This window comes from Peromyscus maniculatus, chromosome 17 (assembly GCF_049852395.1).
Source record: "Peromyscus maniculatus bairdii isolate BWxNUB_F1_BW_parent chromosome 17, HU_Pman_BW_mat_3.1, whole genome shotgun sequence".
In the NCBI taxonomy this organism is placed as follows: Eukaryota; Metazoa; Chordata; class Mammalia; order Rodentia; family Cricetidae; genus Peromyscus; species Peromyscus maniculatus.
In genome coordinates this window covers 60,271,515-60,289,969 of record NC_134868.1, presented here as the reverse complement: position 1 = coordinate 60,289,969, position 18,455 = coordinate 60,271,515, and the positions used below count along the sequence as shown (strand labels likewise).

The window sequence follows — 18,455 nt, the reverse complement described above, 5'->3', positions numbered from 1 at the left end:
AGGGAGCCAGGCCTGAGATGCAGCAGACACCGCAGACCCCCGCCCCCAAAGCTGCGGCAGACCTGACTTCCTTCTCTTGATACAACCAGTTATGTCCCTTCAGCCCCCACCCCCCATTCTTTCTACCTCCCCTGCAGAGATGCCAGGATGCTCTCCTCCTCCCCACCCCCACCCCTGTTGATACACTACCCTGCGCTTGTCCACCCTCCGGATTCTCCTGTGGATCAAGAGTTCCTCTGCAAGCCTCTGAACACTCACTACCTTTTTTTTTAACTTTTAAAATTAATTTATTTTACATCCTGACTGCAGTTTCTCCACCTTCCTCTCCTCCCAGTCCCTCCCCTCCCCTCCCCCATTCCCCTCCACGCCCCCCCCCATCTTCTCCTTCTCCATTTCTATTCAGAAAAGAACAGGTCTCCTATGGATGTCATCCAAACCTGTCATATCAAGCTGCAGTAAGACTAAGCACCTCCCCTTGTATTAAGGCTGGGCAAGGCGACCAATGTGAGAAGTAGGGTTCCAAAAGCTAGCAAAAGAGTCAGAGACAGCTCTGCTCCCACTGTTAGGAGTCCCACAAAAAGACAAAGCTACACAACTGTCACAGATGCAGAGAGCCCAGGTCAGTCCCACACAGGCTCCCTGGCTGTGAGCTCCTATGAGTCCGGGTTAGTTGATTCTGTGGCTTTTCTTACAATGTCCTTGACCCCTCTGTCTGGAACAATCCTTCCTCCCTCTCTTCAGCAGGATTCCCTGAGCTCAGCCTAGCGTGTGGCTGTGGATCTCTGCATCTGTTTCCATCAGTTGCTGGATGAAGCCTCTCTGATGACAGTTGGGCCAGGCACCAATCTGTGTGTATAGGAGAATGTCATTAGGCATCCCCCTCCATTCCTCCCCAACCTGATGACTCATGTTCCCATCCCCAGCTGCCCCCCAGTCCACCCACAAAAATGTCTTCTATTTCCCCTTCCCAGAGATATCTGAGTGGTCCCCCCTTGAGCCCTCCTGTTTCTTAGCCTCTCTGGGTCTGTGGATTGTAGCCTGATTATCTTTTACTTTACAGCTAATATCCAGTTATAAATGAGTACATACCATGTTTATCTTTCTAGATGACCTCACTCAGGATGATTTTTTTCTAGTTCTATCCATTTGCCTGCAAATTTCATGATGTCATTGTTTTTAACAACTGAGTAAATACTCCATGTGTCAATGTACCATATTTTCTTTATCCATTTTTTGATTAAGGGACATCTAGATTATTTTCAGGTTTTGGCTATTATGAATAAAGCTGCTATAAACATAGTTGAGTAAATGTCCTTGTGGTATGATTAAGCATCCTTTGGATATATGCCCAAGAGTGGTACAGCTGGGTCTTGGGGTAGATCAATTCCCAACTTTTTGAGAAACCACCATATTGATTTCCAAAGTGGCTGTACAAGTTCGCACTCCCACCAGCAATGGAGGAGTGTTCCCCTTACTCCACATCCTCTCTAACTTACTAGAAGCTGCAAGGGTGTCCTCAAGGCCATTGCCCTGGAGTAATCACCTACCCTTTCTGGAAGCCTGAGAAAACACCCTCAGAAGGTGTTCTAGGAGCTGGCACTGTAGCTCAGAGATAGAAGCTGGCCACCAAAATTCCAGAGTTACGTGTAGCTCCAGTGAAGAATGTCAGTCCCCACCAAATTAACTCCAATGCCCTGAGTAAAAAATTATAAAGCAACATAAAGTAATACTTTAAATAGTAACAATCCTTATAGGCCTTGCATATTGACAATTGGTAGGATAATGGCAAAAGCTATAGAACCTCAAACCAGGGGTCAGTCATTAACTCTAAGTATCTGTCAGCGTCTCCTCCTACAGGCTGCTGGGCTCCAGTAAAAAGCACACAGCTGTGGTGTTCTAAGAGAAGACATCCAGTGTGCAATGGGATATTGACCTTACCTTGTAATTTGAAATAAGTAGTCATTGGAACACAAAGGCATGTCGTTACCACCAATAGTCAGTCCTTTCCTACATCCCAGCTTCTAGCCACTGGGGAGAAATTACCACCTGCCTGATGCCACCAATCAGGCTTGCTATGAATTCTCAGTAAACACACAGGTAGTTTACACAATGGGAAGCATGGCTGTACTTGAAAAGCGAAGCTCCTGCAACCACATTGTCAGATTTGTTCCTCCTCCTCCTCCTCCTCCTCCTCCTCCTCCTCCTCCTCCTCCTCCTCCTCCGTCTTCTCTCTCTCTCTTTCTTCTCTCTCTCTCTCTCTCTCTCTCTCTCTCTCCTTTTTTTCTTGACATTACAGAGTCTTGCTCTGTAGTCAAGGCTGGTCTCAAACATGCAGCAATTTTCCTGTCTCAGCTTTCTGACTGCTAGGATTACAGTGTGCAGGACACTGTATTTCTCTTTCTTTCTGCCATGGCTTATTGACTTCCCTCTATGGGCTCACCATGCTGTAGCTACTATCAGTGCATCAGAAGATATATTTGAATGAAAGCACCACCATGCTGGAGGAAAGAGGCAGATCACAGGCAAGCTGGAGAGAAGCGTTGTGCCAAGCAGTGAGTAGGACTAGGGAGAAACTGCCTGACCTGAGGAGGTAACCTGGAAGGCCTTCTTAGTGGGGACAGAGTCATGAATGGGTGAAGAGCTGTACCATTCCCTGAAGTCTGGGGTCTCTGGTGGTAAGAATGCAGGGAGGCAAAAGCTGACAAGGACAAAGCCTGAGGCTAACAGAATCTTGAAGGGTCCTCTCCATGCTAGGATACATTGGCATCTTGATTCAGATGAACCCACAACCGTAGAGCTGGAGAGGAATGTGGCATTGTGTGACCTCATCTCAGAGCAGGGGATTTGGGATGAAGGCACTACATTCTAGGCCAGGTAAGCCATTATCTGCAGCCAGCCTTTCTGGGCGCTGGATACTTTCTGCTGTATCTCTGGCTTCCACCCGCCAGATGCCAGCCACAGGCCCTCCTTCAGCTGGGACTTCCAACTAAGAAGTCTTCAGATACTTCTGAGTGTCACCTTGGACAGGGGGAATCACCTTGCATATGCACCCACAGTTTCCCAAGGGAGACACTCTCCCAGAATGCTTATTTTAATTATTGAAGAGCTAGGAGAAGGCCCCTGAATTGTTTCTGTGTGTTATTGTTGAAGGATTTCCCCCACTGGGTTAAAAGTCAATGTATACATAATCAAGAATTAAGGGGCCAAGCCCTTGCCTTGGAGTCACACCCTGGTGTGATTCATTTCTTCTGAACCTGTACCCTCTGCAGCAAGCAGGCATTCAAGGCCATTGAGTGTGAGCAGCGCCCTACAGGCAGACGGAATGACTCACACACAGATGCATCACACAGGGCAGAGCCGCAGACACGTCGCAGGACAAACTTCACCTCTTCCATGGCACCTTCCTTGCTTTGCTTCTTCTCTTTCTACTTGCTCAGTCATCGAGAGTCTGCAACCTTGCTGTCTGGTGACTTTTCTCCCCCTTCCAGTCCCGAGGTGTGAACAGGCCTGAGGACTTTGCCCCAGGTGACTCCTCAGATCCTCTACAAAGTGTGCGCTTGAAGAACTCTACAGACAGGGTCACAGGACTCGTGGCTCGTCTCTGCTGTAGTTTCATCGATGCTTAAGCACAAGGCAGGGCCAACGCCTTTAGCCAGGGATGCAGCATCTGATCCGATACCAAGCGGCTGCTAGGCAGCAAAGTGCAATATGCTGACTGCTTGAGTCTAAATGTCAACAAGTTAGGGCATAGACTTCTACCTCTTTGGGCTTAAGTCTGAGCAAGGGTGTTTGAGAGCAGACACTGGCCTGTTACTCACCAGCCACACATCCCGTGGTTATCATTGACGGAAGTGTGCTAACCCCAGCCTGAGGTCATCAAGTCTATGGTCAGGCCTTTCGTCTGTCGCAGTGTCATCTTTTAGACTCATTTCCTGGTTCATCACCGGGAGAACATCAGGAATAACGTCAAGGACAGAAGCCACCTCAGCTTTTCCATCATCAAATGAGCTTCTGAGAGAAAGCCCCACGTGGGAAGAGAGCACAGGACTGGGCGCACAGTAGAGCCCTCTGAGTGGGCCTGCATGGGTGCTTACAAGTGGGAGAGACTTGTACAAAGATTAATCCACTTTTCGGGTTTGATAACCTCATCCTGAAAAACGGGAGTGACCACGACTCTTAGACTTGGCGACCATTGCAAGAGTGTCTGGGACGGCTACCCTGTCGACTGTTCATCCTCAAGACTTACTCTAAGGAGCACCGGTCCCCCCCCCTTCCTGTCCACAGCCACCCTAAAATAGACCTGTTTTTTTACGATAAAAACAGAACCAGTAGGTGACATAAGGGCTGTGGTCTGGCCTGTGTAGCAAATGTTTGAGCACACGGTGGCTCCAGCTGAGCCTGCTGAGTGGAAGTGGGAAGATAAGTCTTAATGGCCAAAGTGAAGGTTTAGTCTACAGTGCCAATGTGTCTATAAGATAGAAATAATCTATCAGGAGGGCCAGCATCAATAGATCAGTCTGAAGGCTCCCCATGGCTTGGAAGACTGTGTCTTTGACTGTCAGATAGAGATAGAGACTGATTCTTCTGTTGACTTTGTGTTCATCTGACCTTTCCTGCATGCAGAGGCTTTCCCATTCCCGTGACAGTAAGGCCTCCATTCCTTTCTGGGCTGCATGTAGGTCTGAGTGACAGGCTTATGTCACCACCAATGCCCTCCCCCCCATACCACTCCTTTGCTTCCATATTCATGGCTCATCTGAACGGCTGCTATATGGTTCCTGGGAAATGCCAGTCCTTTCTTGCTGCGACATCACAAAACTAAGTGTAGAATTTCTCTTCGTACCCACAGCTTCTCTCTGCTCCTTCTCTGAGCTGAAATGTTTCCTATGCAGACATAGGTTGACCCATGAGCTTTTCTACCCCTCAGGTTTTTCACTCATCCAAGACTTTATTCCTGCAAGCACTCTTCCTGTATGAATGTTTGCTTGTTGGTCATACAGCCCCTTCCAGGAGATGAGCTTCAAGATACAAGACTCTGTGGTCTCTTTGCCAAACTCTAGCATCTAGAGTGTCTGGTACATAGCTGGCATGCAACCACTGACTGGTCAAAAGAATGAAAACATAAGGAGGATGTGTCTACACATACGTAGAGGAACATGGATGGTTGTCTGTATCTTAAGACAGCTTTGAAGCTGAGTCTGGTTGAGTGGCATGCAGAAGCTGCTCCTTCAGCTCCAGCACTGGCCACTGTCAGGAGCCCAGACAAGAGGGTCAGCCTGGCTTCCTGTTTGTGTCAGTGCCCCTTAAAGGTGCTGACTCCACAAAGACCATTGTGTTGTTTGTGTTTGTGTCTGTACGCCAGAGAGTTGACTTCCTTGTGGCTCCTCGGACCTTTAAGCACAGGGTTTTCTTCTTGGTGTTTGAAGCTGTGATCACTTTTAATTCAGTTTGTCTTAACTGGTAAAGATAGGCGAGTGCTTGTACTTACAGGGTACTAAGTGATACTTCAGTAGGTATACGCAGCCTGTAATGTATAAGTCAGATTAGACACATCTCCTCAAACATATTGAATTTCTCTATGCTTAGCAATTATTTCTTATAACTTTTTGAAATGTACACTATATTATCATCATTTCTAGTTGCCCTCCTGTGTGCCAGCACATCCGAACTTCTCTTTCCTAACTGTCACTGTGGCTCATGGACTGACCTCTCCTCTCTCTTTCTCAAACTCTCTTTAGCCTCTGGTAACCATCATTCTCCTCTCAACTCCTGTAAGATCAATTTCTTCAGATTCAGAAGATGAGTGAGATTCTAAGGCATGTGTCTTTCTGTACCTGGGTTGTTACATCAAACAGAGTAATCTGTTCTATCCACATTGCCACAAAGTTGCAAAATTTTTTATTTGTATGACCCAATGGTATTCCTTTATGTATTTATCCTTCATTTTCTTTATCTATCCGGCTGTTGATAGATACTTAGGTTGATTCTACGGAGTGGCAATTATTAGTGATGCCCCGGAGAACGTGGGAGTTGAGGTGTCTCTGTGACATGCTGACATTGCTTTAGGTACCTACCCAGGTGCGGGTTGCTGTGTCACATGAGTTCTGTCTCTATCAGGAATGTCCTACTGTGAGAAATAGCTGTCCCAGTTTACATTCCTACCGACAGCGTGCACGGGTTCCTGGTCTGCCCGTCCTCATGAGCACCTACCTTGTTCTTTATGTTCTCCTTGTTCTTCTTAATGAAGCGGCAACGGTTTGTGTTTCCCTGGGGACTGGCGATGCTGAGCACACCTTCATGTCTGTTCTTGTTCCTGTACACTCTTGTTATTCCGATGTCTTCTCTTGACGGGTGTCCGGGTCTACAGTCCATTTTCAGTCTAGTTCTTTTTTTTTTTGCAGTTGAGTTTTTGGCGTTCCTTGCAGATTCTGTGTTTTAACCTTTCCTTAGATGTGTGGTTCACAAATGCTTTTCTCCCAGTGGATAGGGGGTCTCTTCACTGTTTCCTTTGCTACCTGGAGGCTTGTCAGTTTGCTCTAATCCTATTTGGCTTTGTTTCTTGTGCTTTGGGGGTCTTGTCCTCCCTCCCTCCCATCCATTAAAATGTCCTGAAGCGTCCCTTTTATTGTTTCTTCTAGTAATTTCATACTTTCAAATCGTGAAGTTAAGAATTTAATACATTTTGAGTTGATTTTAACTGGTAAGAAGTAGGAGTCTATGACATCCAATTTGTCCAGCACCATTTATTAAAATGGCCATCCTATGCCTAGTGGTATTCTTAGCAACCATGTAGAAATTCTGCTGGCTGCAGGTGTGTGGTTTATTTCTGTATTCTTGTTTCTTTGGTCTCTGTGCCTGTTTTTGTGTTGGTCTACACTGCTTTGGTTACAGGAGTTTTGCAATATGCTTTGAAGCTAGGTAGCATAATACCTCTGGCTTTGTTCTTTTGCTCAAGGTGGCTTTGGTGAGTCAAGGTTGGGCGTATGAAGTTCTAATCATTTTCCCTTTATTCTGTCCAGTCAACAATTCCTACCTCTAAATCTTTCTTTCTGAGCAGAGAAGACTATGTGAGAAGCCTTGGGTGGCCTGGCCCAGGTCTTGGCTAGGGAGTAGTGAGCCTCAGGTAGATGTGTGGGAAGCATGCTGTGGGCACAGGGTGTGCATGTGGCCAGCACTGAAGCATTGGTCTAGATGGAGCGCTGTGGTAAAGTCTTTGCCCGCAGTGCCACGTGATTGCCAGGCCCAGACTTTGGGAGCTAAACTGGCTCACCTGCCTTCCTTCTTCCCTCCCTCCCTCCCTCCCTCCCTCCCTCCCTCCCTCCCTCCCTCCCTCCCTTCCTTCCTTCCTTCCTTCCTTCCTTCCTTCCTTCCTTTCTTCTCTCTGTTCTCTCCCTGCCTCCTCCTTTCTTCTCTCAATGTCATCCACTCTAAAAGTTTAGGAAGAAACAGATAACATGTTTTTGGTAATAAAACTGACTGTACAGTACTCATAATATCTGTACTTAAGGTCTGCTATGTGTTTCTGCAGCTCCAGGACTCACTTCCCACAAAATAAGGCTAGCATTTCTGTTTCTTTGGGGTCTGAATCGTTGGGGTCAAGAGCGACAATACCCAGCTCTTACAATCAAAGTACAATATTGCAAATGATATTTCTCATGTCTTTTAAATGACCTGTTAGCACCAAAAATTAGAGGCTCCTCTTCCAGGACAGTTAGGATCCACGAAACACTGACAAGAAAGAACAGACACACACAATACACTCAGTAAGATTCAAACACATCCTGAGAGGTCACAGAGACACTGAGGATCCTAGGAAAACATGAACTTATCCCGGGTGCACCTGCCCTGCCTCAGAGGGAGACTGAATCAGGTGGCAGGTGACGTAGAGAAGCACAATATGGAACCACTGACACTGAAGGGGTGAGGGACAGGAGCTGACATCTGAGCCCTCCAGCTCTCCCCGAGCACCATGTGACAGTCACAGGGAGCCTGTATTGAGGACACATCATCACATGCTCTTGAATGTGTCAAATCTTGCTTCAAGAACACCACACAGCTTCTACAGTCCCCCTTTCCCCCCTTAGAATTGGACATTGGCTTCTAAGTGTATATGTATATGTGTGTATATATTTATATTCTAGTGTAGAAAATGTATTTTTGTGTGTTTGAAGTTTAGTGTCCCAAATTGCAACAATAATACAAGTTTTATGATCTTGCTCAACATGCATTTTTTTTTCAGAACTGTAAGCTTGTCATATCATATGTAAATGGTTTGGGCACAAAAATCCATTACCTGTTCAGCATTGGAAATGTTATAACAAGCTCTTGGATACATAACAGAAACTTTACATAGGTTGTTTGGAAATAGCAAATTATAAGTTATTTCCCCCTGCTTTTATTTAAGGGTATTGTAACAACTTTTATTACTGCTATCTAGGCTACAGATTTCATTAAGGATTTTGGAGCATTTGTTTTAAGTATGATTAATGTTTAATTAGTCTCTTCTTCTGGTCTACTCAAATTTGCAATAAACTTTACCAGACAAGAATAATCTTTTCTAAAATCTATTTTAGGTTTTGAAACTAACATGAACCTGACTAGCCAGGATGAACCCAGCTCATCAGAAATGGCTTCAGAGACTCAAGACAGAAATGCAAATAACCATGGGACTCAACTATCCAGCTCTCTGTCTAGTGCCGTCACAGCTGAAAACGGAAATTCTGTCACAAACGGTGAGCCCCTCTAGCCTCGAGAGTCGGGGGTCAAAGTCTTAAGCTACAGCTCCGTTGGAGGAAGCGTGCATCTCACACAGAAAGATGACATAGGCTTGGTAACTGGAGTGAGAATGGAAACTATAAAGGTCCACCATGGGTAACACTGTCAGCATCCTACCTCTGAGGTCGGAGGGGAGAGTTGAACTCACTATTTGATGACTTTGCAGAGTTTTGATGGGGTGTCGACCTGTAGGGACCAGTAGAAGGCACATCTTGTGCTGGGGAGAGCAAGAATGTTCAACCAACACTGTTGAACTAAATGTTTTCACACAGCTAAGAAATGCAAAGGAAAATAATATTGAGGGGCTGCAGATGACAGACTGGCTATGGAGTGAGTCTATCACTCCATATCACTTAGAAACTGACTGGGCTGCCACAACCAAGTCCACGTGAACAGATGTTTTCTCTGATATGAATTTGGTAGTGGCTGATGGGAATATCTGGCTGTTCTTTCCTGAGAAAGCCTGGGAGAAACTGACAAAACATCTCTGTTTACTCTGACAAAAGGGGCTGGAGAGCCCATGGGACAGTCACCTATTGGGAAGGAGCCAAAGTGGGGACCAGGGGCCTCGGTGCTTATTGTTGGTGCTGACAAAGGCCTGGTTAAGGAGAGAAGGGTGTGCTGGCCCATGCTTTGAGAGGATACAGCCCACTGTGCATAGAAGGCATTGGTGGTGGGAGCTGAGGTAGCTGGTTCCATTGCTCCAGCAGCCAGGATCGAAGAGAGAGAGATGCCTGCTGGTGCTTGGCTGGCTTAATTATTTCTCCTTAGTACAAGAGCCCAGAGCAGGGTGCCACCCACATTCGGGGATACCATTCTGCCTCAGTTAAATATCTCTATAAATAGCATCCTAAGTGATTCGAAACCCATTCAGATTGACAATCAAGATTAACTGTGACAGTCATGCTAGTCTAGCAAGGCATTCTGGGTCCTGGACCGTCCTCCCATATGCATTGGGGACACTGGGAAAAGCCTACTTCTCTGATAGCCCTGTGGTTCTGGGCACACAGACTAAGTTCAGGGCTCACTGAGGCCATGGAGGGGGTGGGGCTTTGAAGTACTCATCACAGAGTCACTTGTAACAGAACCAGGGCCATGGGTTAGCTGAGGCTCATTGGAACCCCTAAGTTGAACTGAGATTATAGCATTCATAGGCCCCCGGGAAAAACATATGTAAATCTGTTACCAAAGACAACAAAAATTTCTTAGGCCCCTTAATATTATTACAAACCATTTTTTAGATGCAAAGTCCAGCACACAATCAAGATTAATGAGACAAACGAGCACAAAAACTCGGGTAGAAAAATCAGAGGCAGAACTGGCAATTGTGTTTTGCCTGTGATAGCTTTAAAGGCCCAAGCAGAGGGACACCTGCCTTAAAGGACATGGACAAAAGGAGGAAAGTCCTGCTGAATGGGACATCAACCATCCAACAGGAACTGAAAATAAAACACATGTCACTAAAACAAAGCCCTGTATCAGATGATGTGAAATTTAACCAGATGGCAGGTAGTTCAGGTGGACAATAGGCAGACCATCTCTACAGCTAAACGCATCAGATTCTAGGAGGGGAATATGAGTTCTAGAAAACGATGTGGATGTCAGCCCTGCACCATGGGAAAGGTTGCTAGGGTTCTAGGGAAAGATGGAGTGATTAAATGTAGAAGTATTTGCTGATTTCCCAGCCCTTGTGAAAGCATCCTGGCATGGATCTGACTTGGGAGTCGGTTACAGAGCCCAGCAAACTCTGCAGAGACCCCAGTCATGAGCAGTGTCGATGCAAACACTTGGGGCAGACGCTTCTGTGCACTCGATTCGTAACCCATAGAGCTGAAAATCAATTCAGCACCCTTCAACGAGTGACCAGATGTCTCATTATCCATCATTATGGGAGAGGTTACCCTCCGAAATTTAGAGAGTTAATGCAGCAAACTGGAATGATCTCAGATCTGCGAAGGGTCTGGAGGCTGGACGTAGCTTACTAAGGTTCCTCACTGCTTAGCAGTCAAGCTGTCAGGAAAGCTGTTTATGGTCGCCTTAGATCTTGACTGGAGGATGATTCACATCTAAGATCACTCAATGACATGGGCGGACATCAGAAAGTTCACACCCAAGTCTATACACACCGACCTTCCCAAAGGCCAGCTTCGCAAGGCTGTAGGGGACTCGTCCCCAAGGGCCGTCTGTCTCAGTGAGAGCTTCCAGGATGGAAGCCACAGCTTTTCCACTACACGGCAGCACTCGGCCAAGTTCTGTGCATTGGAAGTGAGTTGTTAAATCTAGCCACATTCCACGGAAGGGATTTCTTAGAGCTGAGTGCCCAGAACACGCTCTCTGAGCATTGGGCAGTCTTAATAAACACACATCTGTGATATTGCTAAGACGGATCCGAGCCTGTGTGCACCAGAGCAGGCGACACAATCACATGCAGCTAAGGGAGGAAAGTGACCAATCTGGGGTAATTCAGGTGTACGCAGCGGGGTAGGTGAGCAGCTCTGTGGAAGAACAAAGCGTCTGCAAAGGCTGAACCTCCCACCCCTGTAGCAAACCGAAATCATCAACCTTTGTTAGAAAATTTAAAAATCAAAATCACATCTCTGAATAATCAGTGCGTTTGATAAACAGATCCTAATCTAAACTGAAAATAAAAACATTCTAATCAAAGCTCATATAACAGGAGCATACGGGAACTCACAGGGCTGGATGCGGCTAATGTCTTCATGGCTGGGAATAAATGCCTGAAGCACATGCTCCGTGTGTACATGTACTGAAAAGGTCAAGACCCTAGAAACAACAAAAGCAAACACCAGGGGAGCAGAAAAAAAAAGCAACTAAAGACAAAAGCATGCTTGCCGAAGTACAGAAACTAGGAAGCATGAACTGACTCTCTCAAGAACGTTACCTTGAACACACGTCTAGAGCCGGCAAACATCTTAGAACAGTCGTCAGCTACAGGGGCACAGATTCCAGGTGTAGGAAGGGGCATTACTCCCAGCCGGCAGAAATCACCGGGGGACACAAGGGGGGATATGAACAAACTTGTGCCGAACTTGGAAATTTACATAGACACACACGTTTCTATCAAAACTGTAGAAGAAAGGAAGCTAAGCAGTCTATAAATAGTAAATTAATTGATTTTGTAATTGAACCTCTTCCCACAAGGAAACTTCTAGATCCAAATGCCAAATGTAAAGCAGTGAAAATTATAGAAAAAAAAAAAAAGCACAGGGGGAAAAGGGGTTTTCACTGGGACAGAGAAGTGTGTAGACCCAAAGAAATGGTGGGAAAAAAATTTATTAGGAGAAAATCATTTCCACACATGTAACAAGCTGAGGGTCCTACTCTGTTCGTAAACAAAACATAATCAAGTACACTTTGGATCAAAGACAACAATTCAGGCATAGCCGTACTCGATGGAGTCTAGCCTTGTCTGCACACAGGAAATGTAAGTGAAGGCTGAACTTTATGCCCACACATCTTTCAGAATTCTAGGGGACCAGCAGGGCCCACCATAAGTCCTAAAGATAGCCTGTGGGTAGATGCAGGGAAAGGAGTCTTTGCCTACAGTGTACCCACTGCTCACGCCTCCACCAGACTCCAATAGGTGGTCCCAGCCCCATAGTCACACAGATGGCCCTGGTGAAAATGAAGGGTTAAAAAACAGCAAAAAGTCATGAATCTGGGAAAAAGACAGGTGGGGAAGAGGGGTGAGGTGTTAGGATAAGAGAGAGGTAAGACTGAGTAGGAAGAGAGAGTGGCCAGAATGTCATATACATGTGTGAAATTGTTGAAGAACTAACTAAATAGACTCCCAAAAGAGTCTCCCAGGAGAGGGAAGACTGAGTCCCCTCTGTCTCAGAGAGCACCTGAGTCCCTAAGGAGATCACCATGTTCTTGACTTTACAGTCCTTACAAGGCTGCATTTCAATCAACAAATAAATTAGAGAAGGAGAGAGGAAGGCAACTTCCCTCTAGACAAATATTTCATTCATTTGTGTTTTATCAAAAACATTGTAAAAAAGGAAAAGGTACAACTTGGAAAATGGTCTTAGATAAATCCAATACAGGATGACTCAAGTCTCCCAAAGAATTTTAACAGGTTGAAGTTGATGAACCTACAAGCCCTGTGAGTTTCTGGTCCATGATATTTTCCTGGGACTCTTAAATTGCCCAGTTCCAGGCCCTGTGTGTTGGACCCCCAGCAAGCATCTGCCTATTGAAGCCAGGGTACAGCTTGCAAATGAACCATTGAGTGCTAGGCAGACAGCAAGAAAAATCCAGTCCTTAGTGTGACAGGGCTGAGCAATTTCCACACGGGGAGCCTGTGACTTGCACTTGGCCATGGTACCTCTAGATTTTATTTTATTTGATTATTTTGTTTTCTTTGGTGTATGTGTGTATGCATGTGCACGCAAGTGTGTGTGTGTGTGTGTGTGTGTGTGTGTGTGTGTGTGTGTGTAAGTGTGCACACCACCTGTGTAAAAGTATCTGTGGAGGCCAGAAGAGGGCCTCAGTTCCCCTGGAACACGATTCCCTCCAGTATGGTAGCATCCTGCCCAGCTACAAACCCCATACCCAAGGCAATAATATTCAACCATGGGGAGGTACTTAACCTTTCACCTTCTAATTTTCTCCTCTTCAAAGGGTGTGATGCAAGGTTATGCCAGGACTTTTACCGGGAACCTAGCAGGATGCGGCTAGCCTAGAGTTAGTGTTTGGTCAACATTATCTATTCACAAGTTGTGGATGCTGAGAACTGAACTCAGGTCCTCTGGAAGAGCAGCAAGTGTTCTTAACCACTGAGCCCTCTTGCCAGCTCCTGGGGGGGTGAATTTTGATATGGATTTATCGTGCCTGTGCCCATAGTATACAGTCAATGTCCGTTCTAAATAAAGGCACCAGAAGCAAGTAAATATTTAAAATAATTTAAAGTTCTGAATGAGTCAAAAATAGCACTATTTTCTAGGAAATGATTTCTTTGGAGTGCCAGGATCTGCATGCTACCTCTGTTTCCCAGAAATAATTATGTTTGCTCATTTGCTGAAATACAGTTATGTGCGGCTAATTATAGCGATCACTTACTTTAATTGCCATCCTTTTGCTGATGTGAACACAGACTTGGATACTTTTTTTGTGTATTTAATTATTCCCTGGACTTGTGGTTATTTATCATTGCATTCGAGAGCCGCCTTTAGTGTGAGAACATTTCGGCTATATCAAACAAAAATATTGTAAATATAAAGATGTTTATTTTGTGGCAAAGTAGAGAGATTAAAAAAAAAGTTCCAACTAGGACATTTTATGATCAGTATGATTTTCTTTCTTGCTGCTCAATGAATATGCATTTTATTGCTGAGCATCAGGAAAAATGGCAATTAAGGATGGAGTCGTTACATTTGAGCTTACATTTATCTCTCTTCTTTTTACATGCATTATATTCACTCTCTCTGTGCAGACTGGGTTGTCTTTGTCAACAAAGGCTGGATGAGGGGAAAGGACTGCGGATCTCACAACAGAACCCAGAATCTCTCTGCACTGTCTCCTTTGTCTTGAGCTGGGGAACGTCAGAACCAAGTCCCACGGACCTGGGGGTAGCAGAGTATAGTTTCCATCAGTCACCCCTCCAGGACAGGGAGCCTAGACGAGGGCCCCATCCATCATGTGTCAGTCTCCAGTCTCCAACTCTGTTTTTGAAGCTGGACGGGGTCTTTGGACGGAATCACAATGCCGTCTGATTCCAGTTTCAGGACCAAGAGAAGGAAGCACCCCTCCACTTCACAAATGGAAGGGCATTGCATTTGTCCTTGCTGAGAATCAGGAGGGGCCTGACCTGCCAAGCTCTTGCCCCACTCTTCATGAACAGAGACATTTTGAAGTCATGTCAAAGCATCTCTAATTTGGACCTCGTTTAATTAAAGTTCTCTTACTGGTGTTGGGAACTGCGCGTTGCAAACCAATGAGCTAGGGTTATGCTCTGCCATTCCCTCAAGTGGCTGGCTGGCTTTCTTGGGGCTTAAGGGGTCATCTTGCCAGTATCCAAACCCCAGCTCTGACAGGATAGCACCCCAGCCATGGCCATGGTACTTAACCTTTCACTTCCCAATTTTCTCAGCCTTAAAAGGGAGTGGTGCAAATGGCCGTGTCAGAACTTCTGTGGGGACCTAGCCGGGCAGGGCTAGCCCAGTTAGTGTTCAGTCGACAGCACCCATTCACCAGACCTTAGAGGGTTTCTACGTTTGCATGGAGAAGTTAGATGTGAGGTAGATGAGGAGCATGGTGATGAATTGATTTCCTGGGCCACTCAGTCTGCAACACCGGAAACGGTCTGGAGCGACCCTATACACTTCTAAGGGCCCGCCATGTCTGGCCCAAAGTGAGCGGAAACAGATTGGAAAAGACGGAAGCATACACAATTCCAGAGTTCGAGAATGGCTGTCAGGTCTCCAGTCACACTCTCTCTACATAAATCCAAAGTTCCTATAATAGTTTCTCCGCCTTTGCTATTTTGAGAGGCAAAATCAGTTAAGCTCTTGTGGTTATACACACATTTTCTCAAACTGTTTGATGAAAATGAGCGGTTTATTGCCTTCTGGTCACTTACCCCATTTCTCCTCAGTTTTCTATGTATGTTCTATGTCCGTCTCTCCCCCCAAAATTATTCATTGTAGGTCCTTTATTTGTGGAGGTTTCAAAGATAGTAAGACTTTTATTTAATGTACTTCAGTATTTTATATTGGTCTTACGTTTTTGTTTTAGTTTGTGACATTTTAAGTATATATTCATTTTCATGTTCATAAGTAGAACTTTTAATCTCTGTTCTCCTAGCATGTTTTGTGACTTTGGTAATGGTTTTAGATAGTTTGTCTTAGAAGGGTATTATTTCCATGAAGATCCCTGAACCTTGGGAGGAAGGGATGTGATAGAGATGTCCAGTTTAGGGCCGGACACCGTAGTCTCCCATTCTCTGTACCTTGTCCAGCTGTGGGTCTCTGTGATAACGACCGTCTCATGTAAGAAGAAGCTTCTCTCACCAGGGATGAGTGACATCTGTGGGTATAGCAATGTGTCACTGAGTGGTTTCTTTAGCAGAATCCCCCTAAGGCCTGTGACCTGTCTAGGCTAGTACATAAAGACTGTTAGACCAGAGAGGCCTTAGATGGCTTCAAGGAGACAATGTTGTCTGGACACAGAGGACAGTCGCACATATGAACCCACAGCCATTGCAAGAACACACACAAGACCAATGCAATCCAAGCCCAACAGAATCCCAGCATTCAAAGGGGAGGGGGCGCAGAGTCCCATCCCTGGCTGAGGAGCTATTGCCATTTCATAGTTGCCGGGAAAGGGAGAGTCAGTTTTATTTAATGGTGTGGCTCCTTTTATTAGGGCCACACTCCGGGGAGAGAATGAACACACGTGAAAACATGAAACTGGGTGGGTAGGGAAGGAGACTGGATCTGGAGTTGAGGGAGGAAGGGAGAATATGACTAAACCATCTTGTATAAAATTCCCAAATAATCAATAAAGTGTTATTTTGTTGGCACACACACACACACACACACACACACACACACACACACACACACTTAACCTCCTTTACATGGCAGGTTCCTAGCTGCTGCTTAGCACCTCTGGCTCCCCTCTTGTGAGATTCTGGCAGAATTGAACTTCCCCCACTGCTGGCCACAGCTACAAAGACCTTCTCTGGCCCGGGTGTCTCTTGGGGGACATGGCTCCTTCCTACCCCACTCTTACCTCTTCTCTGTCGAGCTCCCCTGCTTACCCACCTAAGTCCTCACCAGCCCCCACCTCTGCGAATACACCACCCTGGTCCGCACCCTCTCCCTCTCTGCTGAGCCCCCCACAGATCCCAAGCCTACCATGTCCTCAGCAGGTGGCAAATGCCTTTTCATGCAGGACTTTATTAAAACAGTCTCATCTCTTAGAAGTCTACAACATCACCAGTTGCCTGCCAAACATTGTCACACCCCCACAAAATGCTCTCAGTGCCCTCTCATATCTGGCTAGCTTCACCTTTCAGTACATTCTCCAGTTCTCTGAGATGGACATGCCATTTTACGGGCTGTTCCTTGTGCAACCTTGGGTGTCTTGGCCTAGCTTGTCTCTGTTTTCAGCTGGGCCTGCCGTTCCCAGTTCACTTTATTATGGTCTTCTTCCCAGGACGTCCCAGCAGGAAGCTTTCTTGGACCCCTCCCCTCGGGGTGAACCCCTAATCCCTTCAAACCGCACCCAGCAATACCTACATTTTATGTTCCTTACTTCCCATCTAGCTATAAAAAAGACGGCCTGAAATCTCTACTTGATATTCGCTTCACTGTGACTCAATAAATAGTGCTCGCAGCTGAGACACATCCATGCACAAAATGCACATTCTCTGCTGGGTGCATGTGTGTGTTCACTTGAATAAACTTCTCTGACCCATTTTCCCCAGAGGCAGAGATACCTCTGCACTGTCTCCTCAGGGGCATGTGGGCAGATGTCCTCCATGTGTGCCTTCACCATCTCACAGGTGGGACTCTGCTTCTCCCTGCACGGAGGCCCTTCCTGTACTCTACCCAGCCCTGAGTCCCTTCTGCTGCTTTCTAATTAAGTGTTGGCCCATTAAGCTGTGGGATCCTCACCAGTGGGGCTCTTTCTCTCTTCTCCACTATATTTCTCTGCACCGTGTTCAGAGAACGCTAACAAATATTTCTTCATTTTATCCATCGATTCTCTGGAAAGTGCACTATGCTACTGCCTTGGTTCTGGCTCTGTGATCATGGTCTAAACTGATTTTTCCCTTTTGATACCAAGAGTCAAACTTCTAATTTATAAATTGTTACTTTTTTGAAAGATGGGTCACACATTCCCTGCCTTTGGTGCCCTGTGTCTTCAAGACACTGAGTGCCGTGGCTGGAAGGTGAAACATCCACAGAGAGGCTCACAGGTTTGAACACGTAGTCCCAGCTGGTGGTATGGTTTTGGGACTCTTAGAAGTTGGAGCCTCCCTTGGAGAAGTGGATCACTAGAGACAGGCCTTGAGAGTCCATAGACCAGCGTCACTTTCTGTTCATCCTCTGCTTCCTGCCTGTGGACTCAATCTGACCAGTGAGCTTCCTCCTCCTGCCCCCATGCCCTCCCCACCATGATGGACCGTGCCTTCCTAGAACTGTGAGACGAAATACTTGCTGACGTTGCTTCTGTGGGGTTATTTTATCACAGCAACAGACGTTACGAGGATGCCAGACAAACTGGACACATGCCGTGCCTTGAACTTGGCCCTCGGTACCTCTGTCCCCATCCCTTGCCCCTCATGTCCTCTGACCAGGGGTCTTTCTCCAGGTGGTGCCTTGTCTTAGACCTGCAGGTTCCTATGCACCTATCTAAGCTCTTAATTATGCCACACAATTGGGTGGGACAACATATCACTACCCATGTCTAATACAACCTCTTCCTGTCCTGCTGGTGATCACCAATGCTCACGATGAGGACCCAGACTTTATCACCACAGGCCCTCGGTGGTGGGGTAGTATTTACCCATAATTGACCCTGTCCTGATAGGTTTGTAACACTCTTTCTGGGGAGATGTGAACAAACATCTAACTCACGCCAGATAGAAAACTGAACCAATGAGAGAATGAAGTAATACCACCAAAATCCAAGTTAACAAACCAAGGAGT

The 18,455-nt window shown here is 46.1% G+C and overlaps 1 protein-coding gene across 2 annotated transcripts in view; it reads left to right on the top strand.

Annotated features, from left to right (window-relative positions):
* Myo16 (myosin XVI) overlaps positions 1 to 18,455 on the top strand; it is a 482,961-nt gene that overhangs the window by 438,390 nt on the left and 26,116 nt on the right. For both annotated transcript variants that reach the window (XM_006981334.4, XM_015999820.3), the window contains exon 33: positions 8,574 to 8,732. In XM_006981334.4, coding sequence (XP_006981396.2) covers positions 8,574 to 8,732 — 159 coding nt within the window. The remainder of the gene's footprint in view (positions 1 to 8,573; positions 8,733 to 18,455) is intronic.